This window comes from Mus caroli, unplaced genomic scaffold, assembly GCF_978045245.1.
Source record: "Mus caroli unplaced genomic scaffold, Mus_caroli_1 scaffold_4, whole genome shotgun sequence".
NCBI classification, from domain to species: Eukaryota; Metazoa; Chordata; class Mammalia; order Rodentia; family Muridae; genus Mus; species Mus caroli.
In genome coordinates, this window is record NW_028227259.1 from 14,469,283 (window position 1) to 14,493,827 (window position 24,545).

Genomic DNA, 24,545 nt, shown 5'->3' on the forward strand with positions numbered 1-24,545 from the left:
TCTGTACCAGTGCATTTACTTTGAGATGGAGGTCAAGTTTTGAAAAGGAAATGAAAAGGTCAGTCTAGTCTCTCTTTGCCTCTGTCTGTCTCTCTCTCCGTCTCTCCTTGTCTCCTGAATGTGTGTGTATGTTCTGAGAGGCCAAAGGAGACCAGTGGATGTTCTGTTCATCATTCATTCCCTAGTTACCTTGATACATGGCCATTCACTGGACCTGGAGCTTGCTGGGGTTTTTGCTTGCTTGTTTGTTTGTTTTTTGTCTTGGCTAGGCTAGATGACCCCTAAGCCCATGTCATGTCCTCATTCCCTACCTCAGGGTTCGTGTTACAGGTGAAGATGGTCATATCTTTTATATAAGTTGAGCAATAAATGGTGTTCTTGAATGGACACATTCTGTAGAACAACACTGAGCAGTTTTCAACAGCACAATATAATATCTGTAATGTAATTAATGTCATCTCCTCATCACTCACAGTAAACATCAGGATACCGGAGAAAAATCAGTCAAAATATGATCTTTCATGATTTAATTTTGATAACACTATTTTTGTGCTTTTTAGTGTCTACATATATGGTAAAGCAACAATGTAATAAGATTTCACACAGGTGAAGGTAAAGTAAATATTATTGTTTGGAGCAATTACTGAACATAATAAAAAGAGGCACCATAGTTTTATAATATGTCCTTTGCAGTCTACCCTGGCATTTTTATAAAAATAAGATTATGATAGGATACAGAGAATGTAACAAAAAAAATCAAAAAGGAATCATGAAGTACTAACACAAAAATATTAGCATACTTTGCCTGCCCTTTCCTGTGTGAGGCTTTCCTCCACAGCCATGCTTCTCTCTTTCCTCTGTGCTGTACTCTACCTAAGCATCCCTTCAGGGCCTGTCTCTTTCTCACGGGCTTCACAGGTTTCAGCCACTACATTTCTGTGGTTCTGGTGTTTTGATGATGTCTCTATTTTGTATCCAAGGGCAGCAAGGATATAGATGTTCATTCTACAGGATTGTGGTCTGACAATATGTTAGGGGGCTGACAAGCAATCAGTTGCTGAAACCTCTCCCTGGCATATTCAAAGAGAGTCATGCTCATTCAGCAGGATACACTAAAAATCTTCATAACGTTAATTTCTCTCCCACTAACTAGACTTAGATATGTATCCCGTCACAAAGTAATGTGACCTAATTAATTACATAGTTTAGTTGGGAAACATCAGATCACTCGTTAATCAGGTCCTGTGCTTCACTAAGACACCTACAAACTAATCATTATTACTACTACTAATCATTTTAAAAAGGATTTCTATGTATCAGAATTTGGCATCCATTTACCTTTCTTGTAGTTAATTGGTCCTTAACACTGCTTTATTAATAACACTTATTAACAAGGGAAAATTAGATGTAAATTACAGTCCTTAAGCTGGATCTTTTTTTTCCCCTCTAATTATTGATCTTCAAAATGGCCATTTGAAGACAAACTAGGATATGGTCAAAGGATTCATGTAAAGGCAATATAATGTGGACCATTTTCTTACCAATTTCTCATTGCACCAGACTTAAAGATTGGAAATTTTTCTCAGATGCTTCAAAAATATATAAGAGTGTACTTATTTAAGGATCTATCCAGGTAATATTTAAAGGTATAAATGTAACAAACATACTTTTATATAACATATATGGCATACATACAGATGCAAAACTATTACTGATTTTAAAAAGTTATTCATTTTTTATTTGAATTATCAGAAAATTGACATTTTTATTACCTGTTTTACTTTTTACATTTAACACCATTTAAAACAACCTCCAAAATTCTAAAATAAGAATAAAATTTGAGTTAGGCTCCTTTCATTTACAAATTTTGAATCTCTGATGAAGTCAGGTAGAGAGAATAATGACACTGTAGGCAGAGTTTTAAAACAGCAATGTTATTTTTCATTTCCCCAAAAAGAGCATTTTCAGTTTTTAATAATTATTACATTCTGCCACACTGGTCTATATTATATGGCATGTTTTCCATGCATACAATTTTAGTTACTTGAGTTTACCTAATTTATACACTTAAATAATTATTCAAAATACAAGGGACTAAGAGTCAATAAATTACTAATCCAACAACACACTATTAATACTGACAAATTGATAAACTAATATAAGATAGTAAAAATATACACACTGTGAAAGTTACCCAAAAGTTTGTGCCAAAAGTTACAGAGAAATGAATAAGGAGAAACCATGCCTCAGAAGTGTCCCAGGAAGAATATCATTATTGGTTTGTGTGTGACTGGTGGCTTTATTTTCAGGACAGTACTAACATCCTTATTCTGCACTTTGCCTCTTTTATTTGGGGGTATAAAATCTGACTCCCCTATTTTTAAATCAGCTATTACAATATGTATATTATTAATAGTTGTGTAGGTTAGATAGAGGGAAAAGATATCTTTGATGTGCCTAGAATGTAGTGAGACGTAACTGAGGAGCTGTGCTTCGATTTTAAAGTGGTATAGAAATGAATCAATACAGGGAGTTCTACAGCAGGAGATGCTGACTGTCAGTCATGCAGTGGGAGGAGGCCATCAGAAGGAGAGCACCTCAGGTGGGACTTCTGTGATGGGCCCTCAGTGAAGGGACTGCACAGGCACACAAGGAAAAAGCAGAAGAGCTTCAGAGGGGAGAAAATAATCCATACAAAAGAATCACATGGATGTGTTTGTGGTTTTGATTTCTCGCTTGTAGAGAAAAGTTATATTGAAGCCAGTTAGTGTAATGGGGAAATCCAAAATAGCTAAGCTATTTAGGCAAGACTACCCACTGTTGAGTGTAGATAGCCTGTCAGTATTTGAAGACCAAGACAGGAAAACAAAACATTACAGTTTATATGTTATCACTTAAATATAAGACAGAAAGTTTTATTCTTATTTTGGAAATAGACTGATACTATTGATAGTCTTCAAGTTCTTATTAATTGTTCCTGTGGTCTATAAAATCCTAATGGAAAAATGGAAGATCTATCGTAAGAAAGAAAAATAATGCAGAGCAATCACTTCCTTTGTTCATGGTTAATTTAAACTTATTTCTTGGTAAAGAAGAAATATGGCTAAACCACCTTTTTCTATAGTAGGTAAATGGCAGGCATCTCTCTCTCTCTCTCTCTCTCTCTCTCTCTCTCTCTCTCTCTCTCTCACACACACACACACACACACACACACACACACACACACACAAGAACTCACAAGGATCTCACTAGGGAACTGGTACTTCTATATCGCCACAAGCATTTGTCATGGATCCTACCAAGGTAGAACCATGAAAATTAAGAAAGGTCTGAAATGGGCTAAGGAAAAAATATCTGACAGTTTCAGAAGAACTTCATGAAATCTGTAACTATAACCATTGTGAAAACAGCAAATCCAGGAACCCAAGGAAGCAGTACACAGAGGGATGTCCTTATTATGATCAATGTGGTATGGAGGACAGAGGTAGAGAGAAAAAGGAACCCCACTTGCTTCAGCTTAGTGTATGGAAAGAAAAAGGCAGGTAAATGTTGCTGCTGTTAATACAGAAAGCCAAAAGTAGGGATGGGTTCTATAGAAAAAGATTAATAGCCAAACACGTTGAGCTTGAATTTACAGTGAGGTTTGAAGAGCTATATCCTTTGGTACATGAAAACATAGTTCTAAGACTCAAAAATAGAGACACATATACACATGTGAATTTAACGGTTTTCATATGACTCCTCTGGATAGAAAAAAAGGGATACTCAAAAAATAATTTGGAGACTGGCAAAAGAAAGAGAGAGAGAGAGAGAGAGAGAGAGAGAGAGAGAGAGAGAGAGAGAGAGAGAGAGAGAGAGAGAAAGAAGGGAGTAGATATGTGTGTCCAAGCACAGAAAGATGCAAACCCCACAATGGAATTCAAGGTTGTAACTGTAGTTTCTACTTGAATTTTCAAACATATACAAGCAAGTTTTCTATGAATCATTGATGTGTTCTCTGAATTAACATTATTTAATTAGATATAAGATACTTTGTAGATTTCTAAGCAGCTTGTTTTCTTACTCACTCACTCACACAAACACACAGATAGCAATAAAAATCAAACAAAAGGAGACCATCAGTTTGAGAAGGAAAAGGTTTTTAAGGAGGTCTTAGAAGGATTAGAGGGAGCAAACATAGGAGGGTGAAAGGAGAAAGTGGGAAGGTGATATAATTAGATTTTAAGTAATATTGATTAGAATTCCTTTAAAACTGGAAGAATTTCTTATTCAAATATACTTAGGACAGTGTTTTTGAAACTTCTCACTAAAGGAAAGGTATGTATTATTGTAAACTATATGCAGATTCTAAGTAATCCTCCCATATTCAGTGTAAGCATTAAATCACGAGTAAAACTAGAATTCACTATGAAGGTAAAAAATTACTTCCATTCTGGGTTTTGACCACACCTCTTTCTTTTTAACCAATAATTTTGTGCTGTCCACAGCTTAGAAGTCTCTGAAAAGGAAAAGCAAAGCAAGACAAACAGCAATAAAACTCCTTGCATCTTATAAAGCCAAATAGCTTTTAGGTAAATACATTACTTTTAGGTAAAGAGAAATACTGATTTATAGTCTCATTCTGGATTACAATGAATAATAGTAGTATTAGTAGTATTAGTAGTATTAGTAGTAATCGTAAGAGTAATAATCATAATAATAATAATAAACATGGAACTATAGGAAACATTTTCATTTTTCTGTATAATTCAGAAAATATTTTATCTCTATGGAATTTGAATTATCAAAATATCATATACATGTTAGAGAATTTTATCTCTATGGAATTATTTCATTAAAGTATCAAAATAACATTTACATGAAAAGAGGTTAAAGTTCTCTGAAATGCAGTTCATAGTTTATAGGTTTTCAGGTCCACCTTACCCTTGATCAGCTCAGGTTCTATGTAAAACTAGCATAAAGTACATGAGCAATTGCGATGGTAGGAAACACAACTTACTGTCCTGTCTTTGCTGGGCTCCCCTCGGCCGTCCTTTGCCGTGCCTTCTGCCTGAGGCTGTGTTACCTCTCTGCTTTCCTTCTGTCTGTCCTTGGGTAACGTCTGAGGTGTGGCGCCTGGCAGATCTTCAGGCCTGGTGTCTGGCTGCTGCTCTCCTTCACAAGCCAGTGAAGCCACTTTGCCTATGGGTCCTTCTTCGGGAATTTGAATGTGAGCTTGTAGATCACGTTTCTCTTCCCCCTCTGAGGCCGATGGTTTTGCGTCTGGGGGTAATTTCTGATCATCAGGGATCGGCTTCTTTTCTTCAAGTGGTGGCTGTTCTGCAGCAGGTGGCTTCTTTTCCTTTTTATCTGCAGGTAGGGCTTTTTCTTCTTCGGATGGTTTCTTTTCCAGAAGGGCCGAAACTTGGCTTTTGGTTACTTCACTTTCTTCTAGTTTTTGATCTGTGGTGACTGCTGGAGGGGTTTTCTCAATTGATGGTGTTTCTTTTTCTGGGATCGGTTTTTCAGTTTCTGTTTTTACTTCTGTTTCCTTCTTTTTACCTTTCGCGTGGGCAGCTGTTGGTGTTTTCTGAGGTGAGGGCTCTGCAGGGGCAGGCACTGGGGATGCTTTGGGTCCTGAGGATGCAGGTGGCATTTTGTCCATATCTCCAAGTTGTCCTGATATTGCTCTCTGTGTCTGACAGTTTAAACAAAGCCATTCTTGAATCTGCAAGACAAACAGCGATGGCTAGATTAATAAGAGTACTGCAGACTTTCTATTCTAGTGCATTAATCAAGATGAAAATTAAAGATGCTTAGTGTTTCTGTTGATTGTTGATAGGGAGAGGGTGAGTCATTGTCTTCTAAGTAAAAAAATCATTTAAAAACTGTACAGGGGCTATTTAAAATATAAATATGACACAATGATAACCAATCTCTATGCTGTTCAGAAAGAAAGGGAGTGGAAAAGGGACACAGAAGGACTCAGAGAAGCGCTTGTTTAGGGGTTTTTGGTGGAAAGCAATCTGAAAGAAATTTGATTTTCACCTAGTATCTTCAAACTTAGTATTTTCATCATATATTTACTCAAATACAATTATATTTCATAATAATTTTGATTTTGTGCAAAATTACACAAAGCTTTTCTGAATTCAGTTTACCAACTCTATTTCTTTGTATCAATCAAATAAAATTCCACTGAGTAACATAGAGTTCTCAAGGGTCACTTGTGTATAATTCTCTTATTTTCTTTCAAATTAATAAAATAATTCCATTTTTAATACTAATCACAGGTATTCATCAGCTAAGTAGGATGGAGTCATAGTTCAAATTGCTTGGCATATTTTTCCAAAATAAATTCTGATTTTTGGATTGAAATATTTCCTTATGTGACTGCCGCTCAAGGTGTCACAGGTTGTATCTGCCTTCAGAAGGTCACCTTAGGCTGTATTCAGCTAAACAGCTTCCTAGAGGACTATCTTCGCAGAGCCCTGAGTGAAGAAAAGAGGACCCACCGTTTTGAGAATCTGCCAGCTCACAGTTTTGCAAGCTAAGGCATGAAAACTACTCTTTGAAAAAGAACACATGAAAACCGTTCACACAGAAGGCAGGCACTAGGCAAATGGCAGACATTATCCTTGAATTTTGTGTTCTGTCCTCCATGATATATCTGTCTTAATGTAATAGATAAAGGCCCTGCATATTGCTTCTTTCTAATTATTATCATTTAATGTATTTATTATGCAAGAAAGAAGGTGGGAGGATCCTATAAATAAGACTGCCTGCTTTCTTATGTTGAATTGTCTCCAGATAAATTCAATTTCAAATTGCTTCTCACACTGGCTCCTCTCTGCAGCTGCATGGCTTAAATACCTTACAAAAAAAAAATCACTTACTGTTGTAAAATACTATTAAAGAAATGTTTTAATTTGTCCTCTGCTTTCTGTTTTTTAGAGACTTTAAATATGGTACTTAATACATTTGGCCATTTTTGTAAGCTGTATGGGGTTATGGATCCTTAATTTCTTACCTAAAGTACACAGATGAAAGCCAACTGTTATGTGCAATAAGGCTGTATTTAAGCATTGGGCTGTATTTGGGTCCCTTTCCTTTTGGTGCATTTGATCCCTTATTATCAATCTTTCTTTTTCCCCTATGTTTTCCTTCCTTCCTTCCTTCGTTCCTTCCTTCGTTCCTTCCTTCCTTCGTTCCTTCGTTCCTCCCTCCCTCCCTCCCTCCCTCCCTCCCTCCCTCCCTCCCTCCCTTCCTTCCTTCCTTCCTTCCTTCCTTCCTTCCTTCCTTCCTTCCGTCTTTCCTTTCTTTCTTCATTTATTTTTCCAAAACAAGGTTTTTCTGTGTAGCCCTGGCTGACCTGGAAATCTCTATGTAGACTAGACTGACCTTGAACTCAGAGATCCACCTGCCTCTGCCTTCTGAGTGCTGGGATTAGAGGTATGTTCTACCATCTCCAAGTAATATATTAATGTCCATCTCTATTAAGTTCCCGTGAACATATCTCTGGTGTGAACTACAGTTTTTCATAACAACTAGGTCCACAAGTCATAGGGAAGAAACTGCCTTGATCACTTGCCCAATAGCGAGTATCTCAATTCTGTGCTGAATAGTCACCAAAGATTGCACCTACAGAACTTCAATCTTGATCTGTTCTATGGTTTCAAAAATCATTACTTGATTGAGATACATCTTGGGATATTTTTATTATTCATATTTTGAGCCTGACATTTCAAAAAAAAAAAAAAAACAGACAAAAATAGCAGGTTCAGAGTGCTGTGCTGTCACAAGGATTCTAAAAATCCCATGCAGGTGTGTACTGGCCATTTTCAGCAGGCAACTTTCCCATATAAATAAGCTGTGCACTTTTAATCTAGCAGTAATATCCTTCCAGTCCACTGGGAAGTTTTGTCTAGTATAAAATTTAAATTGTTTTTGAGAAATTACTCTTATTTAGTTGTCATATATTGCATATATGGTAAGTACCACAGAGCACATGACTTTTCTTAAAAGGAAATATGTTGAGAAAATTAAGTATATTGCTCTTTGGGAGAGAGCATACTCAATATTTTCATTAACTTTAAAATTAGGTAAGTGGGTTAACACTGTATAGTTTATGCATCTAATCTGTTAGGTCAAATAAAAAACATCATTCCCCCAATATATAGTATGTTTGTTAGAGGTAAAAAGCAGCGGTGCCTGTTCTTTCACACATACAGATGGCTGTGCATCTCTATGAGATAGCAGCAAGATACAAACCCTAAAACCTACAACAGCTCCCTGCCTGCAAGATGTACTGGTGCAAGAAGGGAACAAATGCTACAGTAGATAATCAATTACTTCTTGGCTGGATATATGTCACACTCCACAGTTAGATTCTATATCAGACAGTGTCAATGAGGCCAAGAACCTGAGGCTAGATATATCACCATCTCTAGGGTAGTCTACTACGATTATTCTATTAAGCCACCATAGCAAATAGATATCCATAGATATGCGCACGTCTCAACTCTCATCAGAGAAGCTTCCCTTTTACAATAATTAACACTGAAATCTACAAATGAGCAATGTTCAGAGAATGAGAGACATTTGAATGTTCAGCCTATATATAGTATCTGTATTACACTTCTGAAGTCAGGACTTAGAGATGTATGCAGAAGAGGGGGAGGAAATATTGTTAGAGCCATGTGGTGGATGATTTCAGGGAAACAACATTTTCCAGACACAACATGGCAGATGAATTTATGGATTCACATAGACTATGAAAGCATTCACAACACCTGCACAAACCGAAGTCAGACAAAATCCAAGCACAGGTGAACGGAAGTAGGCATAAATTCTTACACTTATCCAAGAGGCTGGTCATGATGGGTAGACGGTGGGAGAGGGAAATTCAGTTTTCTGCAATAGACTGACACTGGGTAGGTATATCAACCACACTGTAGGACAGGCTCCCCTTCTTCAGGACTAGTTAGTCAATACAAATTCAACTATTTGCTTGTTTGGAAAGAGACAAAGCACAGGGAATTGCGTGGACAGAGAGGTTGAAGAGGATTTACAAGGATTTGGGGAAGGGAAAACGAATAAAATTCAGATATATTGTATGACATGTATGATGTTTTATGATCCAGAAGACCAGGGAATCTGCTGTAAAGTTGTGTCTCCTAGCAACAAAAGGGAAGCTTTACCCATGATACTTCAAGAAGGTCTGAACAAGTACTACACCAATCCACATGCTAAAATGAAAGTGAGGAAGCTCTCAGGGCACACCCATAGACAAAGAGCTACAGACCAATAATTGTTGAAGTGTGAGAAACCATCTTCCCTAAGGAGGATCCTCCTATCTGATTATTCAATATGAAGGGAGTCAAGTCTGAAATTGTACACATATAATTAGCATTAAACATACTGAATATGTGAATATGTTGTATTTATACATTTAGGCATTATATACATATATATCATATCTATATCTTAGGCATTATAGTATATACATATATATTAATTTAAAGAAATCATAAATTTGAGAGTAAACAATGTGAGCATATGTCAGAAAACTTATATTTAATATAGACATTATATTTCTAAAGACATTCCTAATACTGACTTTAGTATCAACATTACTCCTACTAACTTTAAATGCTTATGGAGACATTGGCAAACATACAGCCATCAATATTGAGGTTCTCAAGCCATGGTTATTTGTTTCTATGTATCCTATAGATTTTAATGTTTTATTTTGAGGAGAGTCTTATTAGTGTCAGTGGAATAAACTGTTAATAATTTTTTATGTAGTTATTATTAAATGTAACAAAATCAGAAGCCTCCATGTTATGAAAATACCCACATTCTTATTTACTTCTTTAATATCAGTTATTAGAATATAAAAATGTATATCCAAGTAGAGAAAATTCTGATAAATAAGAAGTATATAAGAAATAACTATGCTGATCACACCATATTCAAACACATTCAATTGTCAGGTACAACATGTTAGTAAAATGCAGTTATTTTAACATTTAATCATCAAAGCTTGTTCAAAACAAAACAGCACTCTAAAAATCCATTAATTTTAAGAGGGGAACAGGAAATGAAGGCAATAACAAAGGAACAGCAAAGGGACTGTGCCGTGCTACTCAGCATTTCTCCATCAATAAGTAATTTGCTTTATGTAAGATTTCAGCTGTAACTATAGCAACAATACCATTAAGTAAAATCACAGAATTCAGGGCTGCTGGTTTGTTTTTCTAACTATCTCTTTTGAAGCATGCATATATGGCTTGTAGCAGGTTGAAAATGTACCAATAGACTTAAAATGCTTTGGAAATGATGGTCAAAAACACAATACACATGAATTTATATTTCCATCTGAGAAGTCTTCTAAATAGTATTTTGCATTAATTTTTATTAAAGGAACAACTGGGCTGATTTGGAGACTAATACACTTTCCACTTTCCTTCAACAGAAGTGTTGAACCAGAGGCCATAGCCTTGTCTTGAAAAACTTGCAATCAAAATATAATCTCGTGTCTTGTGTACCTTTTGGTTCTACAGTAAAATATTTATGTAGTAAGTTAACATTGTGGTGGCTTGTGGATGTGCATACCATTTAGAATGTATTTGGTAAAAAATTAATTAAGGTAATGTATTTATAAACCATAACAAGATTTTAAAATACTTAAGTGTGTGTGTGTGTGTGTGTGCGCGTGTGCGCGTGCGTGCACTCCTGTGTGCACACTTACACCATATGCATAGGTGTATATGCACCGTTGCCCAGGGAGGTCAGAGAGGTCAAAAGTCATTGGAATCTCAGAGTCAGAGTTACTACCAGGTGTGGCAAGGGATTTGATGTTGGTGCTCAGCCTTAAACTTGGGTTCTGTAGAAGAGCAGCAAGAACTCTTAACCACTGAGCAAACTCTAGAGCCATTGAAATCACCCTTCATTTACTGACAGATCAAAAAGTATGGGGGCAGCACTGACATTTTTATCAGTAATTCATACTATTTTAGCTATCTGTATTTATCTTAGAACCCTGTGTTCTTAAATGTAATTTGACATCCAAAAAATGTCTTGTTGCTATGTTTTGTTCTGTTATTTGTAGAAGATACAAAGAAGTAGAATTGAATGTTGGGAACACTTTTTCTAGACTATACTCAGATATTTTTAGGCTATAAAATTAACATGATAGGAATCTTTGATCATGGGATTACCATTTACAAGTGTGCAAATGAACCAGGCATGCTGGTGTATGTCTGTCATATCAGTACTTCAGAGCTGACAGCAAGAGGAACAGAATTCTAGATGTTTCTGCGATACAATGAATTCAAGACTGAAAAGAGTTATATAAGACACTGTTTCAAAAATAAATGTATGCAAAATAGTTTATTTGTGGGACTTTTATTCTTATTCTGCATCTCTTAAAAATGAACAATACATGATTAAGGTCCTTTTATTACTACATATTATATTACTACATATTTTTAAATTAGAATATATGATTTTCTTCATACTTCTGTTCTTTTTATGATTACCAAAAGAAGAATGACTCAAGTACACAGTACAGTATTTAATAATATGTTCTTTCTCATTTGTTCGTATGTACAAAATGATTACATAAGAAGTTAAGGCAAAATAGACAAGTATACATGTAAAACAATTCAAAATAAGCATTAAATACGAACAATTGGAACATGGGAAATAGATACTTTACTGAGTTAGAGTAGAATGACCACATTTGAAAAAAGGATCAATAAAAATATAATTCTAGCAGACTATGGCAAACTGGGAGAATTTCTAAGGTCCTTGGTCTAAGGTGATTAGCAGACCTGTCCATGTCTCCCACTTCTGTAATGCCACACAGCCCTATACATCCCAAAATAGTCACTCTGCTTTTTTTCTTTAGAAGTAGAAAATATATGCTTCCACATATGTAAAATATGTTAACAATATTTTTATAAATAGCCACATGTGAACTAAAATCACATATAGCATTTAATGAATAAAAATCATATTATGTATTATAATCAGAGATTTAAAATATGCTGAAAAATTAATTCAATACTTTTTGTTGGTTTTGGTGTTCATTTTTTCATGACCTAAACCAGAATCCCTGTCTGTTTTCTTTCTTGTCATGATACATATACATTTTTCTAAACTCCAAAAATAATCTGAGTGGTAGTTAAAAGAGTTATATGCATAAATTTTATGCCTGAATTAAAATATCTGTAAATTATTACATTGAAACAATTGTGACTGAACTCACTGAAGGAAACATTGGGTTTAGGTTCTTTCTCTCTTTCTCTCTTTCTCTTTCTTTCTTTCTTTCTTTCTTTCTTTCTTTCTTTCTTTCTTTCTTTCTTTCTTTCTTTCCTTTCTTTCTTCCTCCCTCCCTCCCTCCCTCCCTCCCTCCTTCCTTCCTTCCCTCCCTCCCTCCTTTCTTCCTTTCTTTCTTCCTTCCTTTCTTTCTTTCTTTCTTTCTTTCTTTCTTTCTTTCTTTCTTTCTTTCTTTCTTTCTTTCTTTTCCTTTTACTGGATATTTTCTTTATTTATATTTCAAATGTTATCCCTTTTCTAGATCTCTCCTGGAAATCCCCTATCCCATCACCTCACCCCTGCCTCTCTGAGAGTGTTCTACCACCCATCCACCCACTCCTGCCTTTCAGCCCTGGCATTCCCCTACATTGGGGCATTGAACCCCCTCAGGTCCAAGGGCGTCTCCTCTCACTGATATCCAACAAGGCCATCCTCTTCCACATATTCGGCCGGAGCCATGGGTCCCTCCATGTGTACTATTTGATTGGTGGCCCAGTCCCCAGGAGATGGGGGGAATCTGGCCACTTGACACTGTTGCTCCCCCCCATGGGGATGCAAAACAGCTCCTTCAGTCCCTTCTCCAACTCCTCCATCAGATGCTCAGTCCAATGATTGGGTGCAAGAGCATCTGCCTCTGTACTTATCAGGCTCTGGAAAAGCCTCTCAGGAGACAGCTATATTGGGCTCCAGTCAGCAAGCACTTCTTGGCATCTGCAATAGTGTCCAGGTTTGGAGACTGTATATGGGATGGATCCCCAGGTGGGGCAGTATCTGGATGGCCTTTCCTTCAGTCTCTGCTCCATATTTCCTCCTATGGGTATTTTGTTCCCCCTTCTAAGAAGCATCCACACTTTTAATACCACATACATACAGACACACATGTATGCCCCCCTACACATACACACACACACACACACACACAGAGAGAGAGAGAGAGAGAGAGAGAGAGAGAGAGAGAGAGAGAGAGAGAGAGAGAGAGAGAGAAACAGACACATACACACAGACATACACATGTACACAGAGAAGCAGTTATTTGTCATGTTATGACAAAATACCTATCAAGAAGTACACTTATGAGAGTAAGGGTTTGTTTTTGCTTATACTCTGAGCATACAGACCATCATGGTATACAAATCATGATGTCAGGAGCTTGAGGAGGCAGCTGTTCATATTTCATTCACAGTCTGGAAACAAAGTGATAAATACTTGTGCTTAGTCAGCTTTTTTCCTTCCACCCAACCTGAGACTGGGGCTGTCCACATATAAGATGTGGACTTTAATTTACCTTATCTCTAAAATACCTTACATACATGCCCAGAGACTTGTCTCCAATGTGATCTCTGATTCTATCATTTGGACAACTGATATGAACTATTAAATACAGTGTTCATTTACAGAGGCTGCTATGTCAAAATTCCATACTCTTGTCAGCTAGTTTATTCTAGAAGTAAATAAACGCCTAGTTCTGGAGACAGAAAAGTCCAGAGCTCCAGAGGGAGACGCTTCTTGTTTTGCCTGTATTCACACAGGGATTGAGTGGAGCAGAAGCATTAAGTGACATCATAAGAGGATCAAGTACACTCATGAGGCTCTCCTCTAGTGATCTAATCATACTATAGACAGTGTGTATATGAGTGCGTGTCCACATGTGTATCTGGGTGTGTTCTGCTTGTGCCTAGACATCAGAGGTTGACATCCCGTCCTTTCTTCCCTTGTTCATTTGCTGAATTAAGCTTGACAGTTTGGACAAGGTAGGTAGCCAGACTGCCTCAGAGATCCCATCAAAACCATCCTCAAAATGTGGGACTAGAAGATGGACATTACATCATACCATGCAACACCAATTCTACTTCTGTTTGTTGGAACTGTAGAGTGACCATTATCTGTAAGGCATGTGGGACTGTGCTACCAGACAGGCATAAAAACTGGTAAGGTTGAGTGATTTAAGACCCCAGGAATCTCAGAGATTTGAGAATGGCAGGAGTTGAGCTTATTCCTACCTGTCTCTGTACCTTCTCTGGAACATGTAACCACAACACCCCACTGAAAGGAACATGGGCATTCAGTCACATAGCATAACACCTAGTTTGCTTCCCCATGCTAATGAGGCTTTACAGTACCAGGCAATGACCTTCCCTTCCTGGGCATTCCTTTCCCCAGAAGGTACATAATCTCAGTTCACCCCAATGAAATCCATGTGTTTATATCCACCAGCAAATAAAGTAATATGAGAGAACCACTTTATTAGAGGCTGCTTCAGGGAAGGCCTTCACCTAAAAGAGATATACCCGACTCCCAAAGAAGGCTTTCTTTTCTCCAGCTTCTCTGGTGCGTAGCATTCACACCCAACTAGGCTGGATCCTGGTCATCCTGGGTTCTGCCTTTCCCCTCTTGCCTGGTGCATAGCACCTCTCATAGAGAGGTAGACCAAAGTACAACAATTATCTGCCCCCAAGAACTGTTCAGTTGTTTATTGAACAATTATCTACTGTTCAATAAATACCACATAGGTTTTTCAATGATCTATGATGTGTATGTTGGGCATAAAAAATAAGTTTATAATGAATATCCTTGAGTGACTGATCCAATACGTACTTTCTTGAATGTGAAGATGTGGCTAAATCATTCAGAGACCCTGGATAAGTTGAGAAGAGGAACACACAGGCATGGCAATAATTTGAGAAATACATAAACTGTATTTCACTGGTCCATGTTAATGTCAAGACTACTGCAGGAATGGTTTGGGCAGAAATACTTGGTGCCTTGAAGTCTGAGGGAATATGAGGACTGAATATGCTTGGCCCAGAGAGTGGCACTATTAGGAGGTGTGACACTATTAGGAATGACACTATTAGGAGGTACAGCGTTGTTGGAGTAGGTGTGGCCTTGTTGGAGGTAATATATCACTGTGGGGTGGACTTTGAGACCCTCCCCCTAGCTACCTGGAAGACAGTTTTCTCCTGACAGCTTTCAGATCAAGATGCCAACCCCCTGGCTCTTTCTACTGCACCATGTATGCCTGGACTCTGCTTTACTTCCTGCCATGATGACAATGGACTGAACCTTTGAACTTGTAAGCCAGTCCCAGTTAAATGTTGTCCTTTATAAGAGTTGCCATGGTCATGGTGTCTCTTCATACAGGGGAAAATCTTTATATAAAGGGAGTCCAACTGATGTCTCCCTACCTGCCATGCTCAGCTAAGTCAAATGTAGATGTTAGTTATAAAGTGTCACGATGATAGTTGTCATTTTGAAAATCTGATAAAGACTGTATGCTAAAAATTCACCATTGCTGTCTGTACCTGTGAACACATTCATTGGTCTGGGCGCAAAAGACAGAAATAAAATAGAACTCCGATTTTTAAGCCAAAGCTGGTTCATTTGTATGTAACCTCCTCCTTTGGCTGCTTACATTGAAGAGGATGAATTTCCCCTGAAGGAATGTCATTGCTTTGCAGAGCTGCAAGCTTGTGTAAATGACTAGGGCAGCAGCAGCAAAAAAATGAATGGTGGATTGAAACACTGCTAAGACAAAAGAAAAAAAAACTGTCCCTATTTGCAAGGAAAATGGTGAATTAAAAATAGTGGAGGAACAGACTCAGGGAAGAGAAGATTGCGTAAAATGTGTTCTGTTAGAAGACCCTGTGGACAAGCTCTCTCTCATTAAATTCTCACCCAATCTTAAGAGTTTCTATAATTATTTTCATTACACAAATGCAGAAAATAAAATGTCAAAACTAAAAACAGTATTCTGTTAAGCAACCAGTGGAAGAAACAGGCAGGCTGCCGAGAGTCAGATTTTCAAGGACAGAGATGATGCTGAGACTAGGTTACTTGTGAAATTCCTACAATTCCTTGGTAAATAAAAGACTCTTAACACCTCCCTTTACTCAGAGGAAACCAACAAAGCGTATTATGTAGAATCACTAATAAAAGTGGGAGACAGTTTTACTATATGTGTGTGGGAAAATGAGGACGTCACAGATGTGAAAGGCAACAATGCTTGCAAGAAGGCTAAGAAGAATCTCAAAAGGTTTGGCGGATATCTTCCTTTTTATTCTTTTCTTACATCTTTCTTCCTTTGGCAAAGTCTCATTATGAACCCTGACTGGTGTAGAATTCATGATATAGATGATGCTGGCCTCAAACTCAGAAATTCACCTGCCTTGACCTCCAGAGTGCTGGCTGGAATTTGCTGTCACATGGCACCAAACCTAGCCCTGGTGCCATTTTTTTTTAAATACAGGTGAACTGAATACTTTGTTAATAATTTTCTTCTTAATCTTAAATTGTTTCCCTTATCACTATAATATTTATTTTCAAGTGGCCTATAAATCTGGCTACTGTTTTAGTTGTGAGTAAATTTGTAGAATGAATTATGATGTATATTACATTGCCCCATCTTTATTTTGATAACTGGAAGTATCCAACACAATCTCTAATCTCAATCTCTCTCTATTTCTTCCCTCCTTTCCTTCTTCTGTCTCCCCTTTCTCTCCCTCTTCCCTTCCCCTCCCGAGAGAGAGAGAGAGAAAGAGAGAGAGAGAGAGAGAGAGAGAGAGAGAGAGAGAGAGAGAGAGAGAGAGAGAGAGAGAGAGAATGCATATGTGTGAAAGTTTGGAGGCATATTGATGCCAGAATAAACCTTAGGTATAATTGGTTTCTTTCTTACGACACTATCCAGTTTGGTATTGGAGCTAAAACTCTCCAAATAGGCTAAGCTGGCTGACCAGTGAACCCCTGGGGTTCACTTATATCTTCCTTATCAGTCCTGGGAATACAACCATGTGCCATCACATTGGGCTTGTAATGTAGATTATAGAGATTGAATTCAGGTCCTAATGTTTGTCCTGCATGTACATTACCAACTGCACCATTTCCCCAGTCCCAGAGATTGTAAACTTTTGTAGATGACTTGGTCAGCAGCAGAAATATCAAATGAATACAGGATCTGAGACAGAAATTATCTTTACGTATCATCGTTTACTATAAAGTATTAAAGAATTAGAAGTTACATATATATGTGTGTGTGTGTCTGTCTGTGTGTGTGTCTGCCTTCCTTTCTGTCTGTCTGTCTGTCTGTGTGTTACTATACAATGATGCCCAAAATGCTTTCCTATCTTGCTTTTTCCCCCTAGTTTTCAAAATGGCAAAACAAAGTAAGTTAAAGAGAAGAAATTAAATTGTTTTCTATACTCTGTAAATAACAAGGCAGACCTAGAAACAACAAAAGAAATTTGTATTCTTTGAGAAGCTTTTGACATGCCCTTGGAGAAGCTGTTGAAATGCCTCACTGAAGAATTGGATTAATTAATTTATGATTCCATATATTTTCACTAGACACTGTATCGGAGCATATTAACACAGATGTTAAAGTTATAGTTGCTCACTAAATGTTCACCATAGTCTAGTAAAAAAAAAATGAAAACAATATTGATAACCACAGTGGAAGACACTGAGAATGTACAATGGAGTTGTAGCAGAGGAAGTGTTGACTTTGCCAAGACTTTAAAAACCAAGATGACACCAGTGAGGCAGCAGGGAAAAGACTAATTGGAAGGTTAATTTACAAAGGAATGCCTTCTAACTAGAATGAAAGTGCTCATGAAAGACAAACACTGGCTGAACCAGGATTCTCAAAAGCAGAATTCTGTTCTCAGGCAACTCTTCTGGAGTTGGGCTCACACTCTATATTTACCTTACTTTAAATGGAACGAGTCTTTATTTTAAAACCAGGCACGATTATACATGATTTACAAAAAAAAAATGTTTCAGCACATAGGCAAAATCTTTCTGAATAACCAGAATAGACTAGGAAGTAGCCTCAAAATGTAATGGGACTACATAAATTCAAAGCCCAGCACAGGAAAAGAAATTGTCAATAGAAAAGGACAAAACATCCATAGACTGGGAGAAAAATCTTTGCTAGGTATACTTCATATATTGGGTTATTATCTAGAATATATATAGAATTACAAAAACTAAAAATGAACACACAAAATCTGTCAATCGCTCAGTCGACTGATGAACCGAAAAGAAGGTTCTCAAAAAAAAAAAGAACACAAGTGAAAATAGGTATTTTGATTAAGGTTCAAAATATTTAGCAACCTTCGAAACGATAGTCAAAACTATTTCTAAAGTCTATCTCACCTGTCAACATGGCAACCACCAAAAACAAACCAAACCAAACCAAAACAAAGTGACAAGAATCATTGGTGAATATGTAAGGAAAGAGGGATTTGTATCCTCTGCTGGTGGGAATATAAAATGCTGTAACCACTGTAAACATCACAGTGGGAGTTTTCACAAAACTATAAAGAAATCCACCCTATAGCTCAGCTGCCCTACTGCTGGACATGCTCCCCAAAGTCTCCAAATCCCACTATAGAGACACTAGCTTATTCTTGCTTTCTTCAATGGACAAGGGAGTGAAATTAGTTTAGATATATATCAACAGATAAGTTAGATAATGAGAGTGTCATATATCCATATAATGACATTTTATCAAGCTATGAAAAGGAAATCATGAAATTTATAAGAAAGTGCATAGAACCTGAAAGTGGTGTCTTTTGGGGGTAACCTCGGCTCAGAAATACAGGCAGCAGGTATACTTTCTCTTGGATGTAGATCATAGAGCTTCTATCTTTTAACTCATCTTCCTTTATTCTTTATATATTTTAAGATATTTTAATTCTTTGAGTATCTTATAAAATGTATTCTAGTCATATTCACTCTCCTTCCCCAACTTCTCCCAAATTAACACATTTAATACCCTCCTAACATAGTGTCCTGTTTTATGGGTTCCATATTTTGATTGTGGGCCTTAAATCTAGTCAAAAATTGGTTGGCTACTCCCATGACATTTGTGTTAATTATTGCCCCAGAGGGCATCTCTTGATAGCCTAGTTGGTATTGTAGCTCACAGAGCTCCCATCTCATTAACTGATGATGACTTCCTCCTCTGTTGTACACATAGATTCTCTATCACTGTGAAAGCTAACCAGTCACAATAATTCCTTCTGGTTGCTATCGATTAATTTCTCCATGTTCTATGACTCAAGTATTTGGTGTCTTCTGTAGTAGAGTTTTACTGCCAAGCTTATAATGTCTAGTGTAACCTTAATAGCCAAGAGTTAACCCATTTCTAGACCTGAGCTGTCTACTTCTTAAGTGTATGTTATCTAGTAGGGTCACTGTTGCTCCATTAGGGTAACTTTACTTCAACTCTTTTTAATATATGTATACATACATATCTTATGAATATTCCACAATACTTGGTTTTTGTATATGTGTATTTATGTGGAAGTATGTAGAGATAGAAGCTAGAATGAGCTACATTAGAGGGAAAACATGAGTCTTTAAGAATGGGCCTAGTGAGGATGTTAGAATACATATGGCATGAACATGGGAAGGGATATACTAAAGATGGAGGGGTACAAGCAGAGGCAGAGGAGTTGGGAGATGGGAGGAAAGGAGTTTCTGGGAAACAAACCAAAGCAAATTATGGATCAAAATGTATAAGGAAGGCTATTACTTTGTCTATTAATTAAAAATGAAATTAAAAATGTTAGGTAGTCTCTTGCTTTCTTTAAAGTTCTACAGTATTCTTTTTAGTCTGAACATCAACTTAAAAATATTTAGACATTTTAATATTAAAATATCATTGAGTTTTGAAAGGAAAACAATATATAAATTTGATATTATTTTTAAATATATTGAAAATTATTGAAATGAACTGACAATTTAACATTGAGATATATTTACATATAATTTTTCCAATACACAGCTATCAATGAATTCAGAGACTTAATAATTTGGTCATGTTTTAACATGGTAATAAGCTATTGACACCATCTACAGAATTCAGAATGTTAACTGACTTCACTGTTACAACTTAAGGGCTCACAGTTAAGTTTTATGTTCCCTGACTGATATTCATGGTGATATACTATTTAGCAGGTAACAACCTGCTAAATAAAGAGTTTTAATGAAGTAATAAAAATATAAATACAGCTGTATTATGGATGGGGCTTTTAATAGCTAGTCCATCTGCATTTTAATTTTCTTACCTGTAAAATTATTATGATAATATTAATGCTCACTTTAACTAGCTGAAAATCATATAAACAAGTGACTTAAAAGTCACTTGTCGAGCCAGGCGTGTTGGCGCACACCTTTAATCCCAGCACTCGGGAGGCAGAGGCAGGCGGATTTCTGAGTTCGAGGCCAGCCTGGTCTACAAAGTGAGTTCCAGGACACCAGGACAGCGAGGGCTACACAGAGAAACCCTGTCTCGAAAAAACCAAAAAAAAAAAAAAAAAAAAAAAAAAAAAGTCACTTGTCAATTTGTAAGATATTTACAAATTTAAGGCATTTTGGAACTATTTTCATTTTTTTTTAAAAATCATGATCTTAAGTAGAAATATACTTTTTTTATTTATTGACACTTAATGCAAGGATTTTTCTGATCTGTATAATAAAATACCAGTCAAAATGCAATTATACATTTATTTTGTCAAGCTCTAGGGCTTTAGAAATTGTATACATTTTATTCATATTTAAATTTTTTAATTTTATGGACATGGATTTTTACCTGTACATATTTCTATGGAGCCCATGTGCACTCTCAGTGACCACAGAGGCCAAGGGAACACATCAGATCCCTTGTTACTGTGAGTCACCATGTCAGTGACTAGGTGAGTGGGAATTAAACCTGGGTCTTCCGGAAAAGTAGGCATACGTTTAGCCATCTCTTCAGCACCCCAAATTATTTTTTATGATATCAAAAGTATTAGTTTAAAAACAAAAGCCCATCAGTGGATCAAAATGGCAGCTGAATCTAACTATAACTACTCATTCTCAAGTCTACCTTCACAAGGAATAAGAAATCCACACAAGTGCTTGGTTTTAATACTGTATACCATCAAACCTCCAATTGCAAGACATAGAGCACAGAGGTGGGTTCTTCTCACTTAGAAAAGGAAAAAATAAACCCAGGTCTTTAAGCATCAATACAAGCTCCAAGCTTAAGCAACAGTGCCAGAGCAGGAAATGCAAAACCTGCCATTCTTAGATATGGCTTGCTGCTGTGGTAAGACCCAGCACCAGGTAGACCCAAAGGTACTATACAACTTGCTTACAAAGAAAACCTCTAGTTCACCAGCCTCAGAACTAATTATATACCTATTGACTTGGGTTTCAGCTGATATCACTTCTGTCCTTGGAATAGTCCAGGAGCATAACTCCTACCTGAGCCTGTGCAGATTCTTATAGTTGGGAGAGCCAAGTAACTTACCATCAGTTTTGGTAATCAAGGGGTTTTCTCTTCCACCCATTCTTAGGCAGGACAACTATGTCTATGCTGCAACTTTCTCAACTGGACCTTCTGGACCTATTCTAGCATCAGTACAAGAGCTGTGGCCCAGTGTGGCCCAGTATGTGTGTTTTGGTCTTATCACCAGCACCAGCGGCAAAGGATTTGGAGTATTCAAGGAAGTGTGTAAATTCTTGAAATTGTGTTTGGATTGTGATCGGCCTTAATCTGAGCCTTGACAACTATGGGGCTGCCTGCAGCAGCAACTCTACCTCAACCTTAGGTATCATGGTATTTAACTATCTCATTTTTCGAGAGTTGTGAGAGACTAGAAGTTAGACAGACTGCTTGGTAAGCAGACAGATAGGGAGAGGGGCCATGTATATTTGTAACAAGGTGTCAAATTTTCAACATGGCCAACCTCTTCCTCACCCTTCTTATTAAGACATAAGCCTGGCAACTTAAAACATAGCCTTGCTGACTTTTGTCTCCCACCAGCAAGCAAAGTGCTGGTGGACTCAACAAGATCAAGGCCATATCAGGGCAAGTTACATAATAGTTGAGGGACAACCAATCAGCCTATCATTCTTCAACCTGAGCAAATTCAGGGAGTAAAACATTTTGTCGGTTTTCCTAAAACCATGACCTTGCCTAGAAATTCAAACTAAGGTGACAGAAAATGACCAGAGAATAATGAGTGTGGGAGAACTCTGAGATGAAGAATATAAACCATCTAACAAGGAAGCTCAAGGAGCTTCAAGCAAACAAATCGGAATCAACACTCTCAAAGACAATTATCAGAGAAATGGATGCAATTAAAAAAATGGTCCTGAGCTGCAAAAAACTTCAAGGAAATTTATAAAAGCAGCAAATGGCATCACTGTCAGGGCAGATGAATCAGAAGTAACAGTTAATGGCCTCAAACTCAAGATCTATGTAAGTTCACAGTAACAAGGAAAAGAAGAGAAGAAAATAACAAGAAAGCTATAGGAGCTATGTGATGCATGGATATTCATATTCAGGTTATTTGATTTGAGAGAAAGTTGAGTGTATTAAGGGGGAAGGAAAGTGTATTCAATGACAAAATGACAAAATTTTCAAGACCAAGCATGTATACATCTCCAGGGACATAAGGTTACAGTAACTAGTTAGACTTAACTAAGTCTATGCCATGCTTTTATATGTTCAAGATAGAATTTCTCAGGACACTGCAGGAGGACAAAGCATGCACACGTGTGTCTACACTGGATTGACAGAACACTTCTCAGTGAAACCTTATCAATCAGAATAGAGTACACATGTTACATGTACTGAAGGACATCAAACATGTTGCCAACTAAGAATACTGTACATAGGAACATTCTTCTTTAAAAATAGGAAGCAGCTTGGTGCGCTTATATACCTTATGCCTGTAAATTCCAATTACTTAGTTGACTGAGGCTTGAGAGTCAGAAAATATAGCTTGGGAAACATCATATCTATCTATCTATCTATCTATCTATCTATCTATCTATCTATCTATCTATCATCTATCATCTATCTATCTCATCCACCTAATCTATTATCATCTATTACCTGTCACCTGTCTCCCTCCCTCCCTCCCTCTTTCCCTTCTCCCTCCCCCGCCCCTCTCCCTCTCTCCTCCTCTCTCTCTGTTAAGGGTATGGGTCCTAAGTACCACCCCCAGTGATGGAAATAAAAGTATAAATGAAGAAATTTACAGATAAAACTTAGAGAACATATCTCCATCAGATCATTTGTATAAGAAATACTAGGGTATTTGTCAAACAATAAGAAAATGGAAGAAATTAAGGAATACACAAGAAGACTTAATGAGAATATTTAGGAGAGGGAATCCACAAGTAGACTCAGAATGTTTAACACCTTAGACTCCTCCCCTCTCACTGTTACTTTCTGGCTATGCTGCAGGGGCTTTGCTCACCACCTGGGTTTGCCATATTTCACCATGTACTACAAATGCTGAGGCTAGCTCTTGGTGGGTTAGACTTTCCAAAGGTGAGGCAAAGGATTTATTCAACTTATCATTTTGGAGAGGGTAGGGAAGGGTGTTGATTATCTGAAATATTTGTTAGAATGATGGAAATCCAACTCAGAATATTGATACTGAAGAAGTGGGTTACTTCTAGAATATATTTGGTGATGTGCAAAGCTTTTAGAAGCTAGTTGTAAAAAGATTTGGGGAAGGTTTGGAAGAGCTCATGAAACAAGAATGAGACAAAAGCTAAGAATTCAGTATGTAAGCAGAGCTTAAGGAGGGATTCTGATGAGGGCTCAGAGGAGAACGCAGAGAGAAATGTGTACAGAAAAGCTATGCTATTAAGCTTCAGATGGAGGATTAGAGGCCACTGTTCCAAAATCACAGGAAAGATTTTCCCCACAACCTGGTGCATGGTGGCAGGATGAAGTTAACAGGAAAAGAGCTGTTTACTTATCAGGAAAGTTCTAAGAAGCCACAGAATGCAGGCACCAGCCTAGATGTTGCTGGTTACATTCAAAGTTGCTTGGGGGCCAGAGCAAGAAGGAGCAGAGTAAGAATACTTGAAAATTGTTCAGTACCTCTAGGAAAGGAACATGTTTAAAAATGAAATCAAGATGGAAGTTGTAGATAGCATTAATTAAAAATAAGGCAAATCATGTATACCAATACTATAAAAAAGAAGCAAGGTGGCCATCTCAGGAATCAGCCAGACTCCTTAATAAGCATTGCATATATGAAGATGCAAACATGTAAATTTGTTTCAACGACTGTGAGAATAATGTTCTTCTGTAAACTGCTTATCTCTGCTACTTAAGTTAGATGGCACAAAGAGACTACACACAAAGATCTTCCTAGCGGGCAGCATAAGCCTTGTGCATACACTCTTGTGTAGAAAACAGAATGCAAGGAATGTTGAGTAACAGAGGCTT

The 24,545-nt window shown here is 37.2% G+C and overlaps 1 protein-coding gene across 3 annotated transcripts in view; it reads right to left on the bottom strand.

Moving 5' to 3' along the window:
- Pclo (piccolo presynaptic cytomatrix protein) overlaps positions 1–24,545 on the bottom strand; it is a 359,262-nt gene that overhangs the window by 209,293 nt on the left and 125,424 nt on the right. For all 3 annotated transcript variants that reach the window (XM_029477261.2, XM_085836473.1, XM_085836472.1), the window contains exon 4: positions 5,001–5,708. In XM_029477261.2, the coding sequence (XP_029333121.2) occupies positions 5,001–5,708 (708 nt within the window). The remainder of the gene's footprint in view (positions 1–5,000; positions 5,709–24,545) is intronic.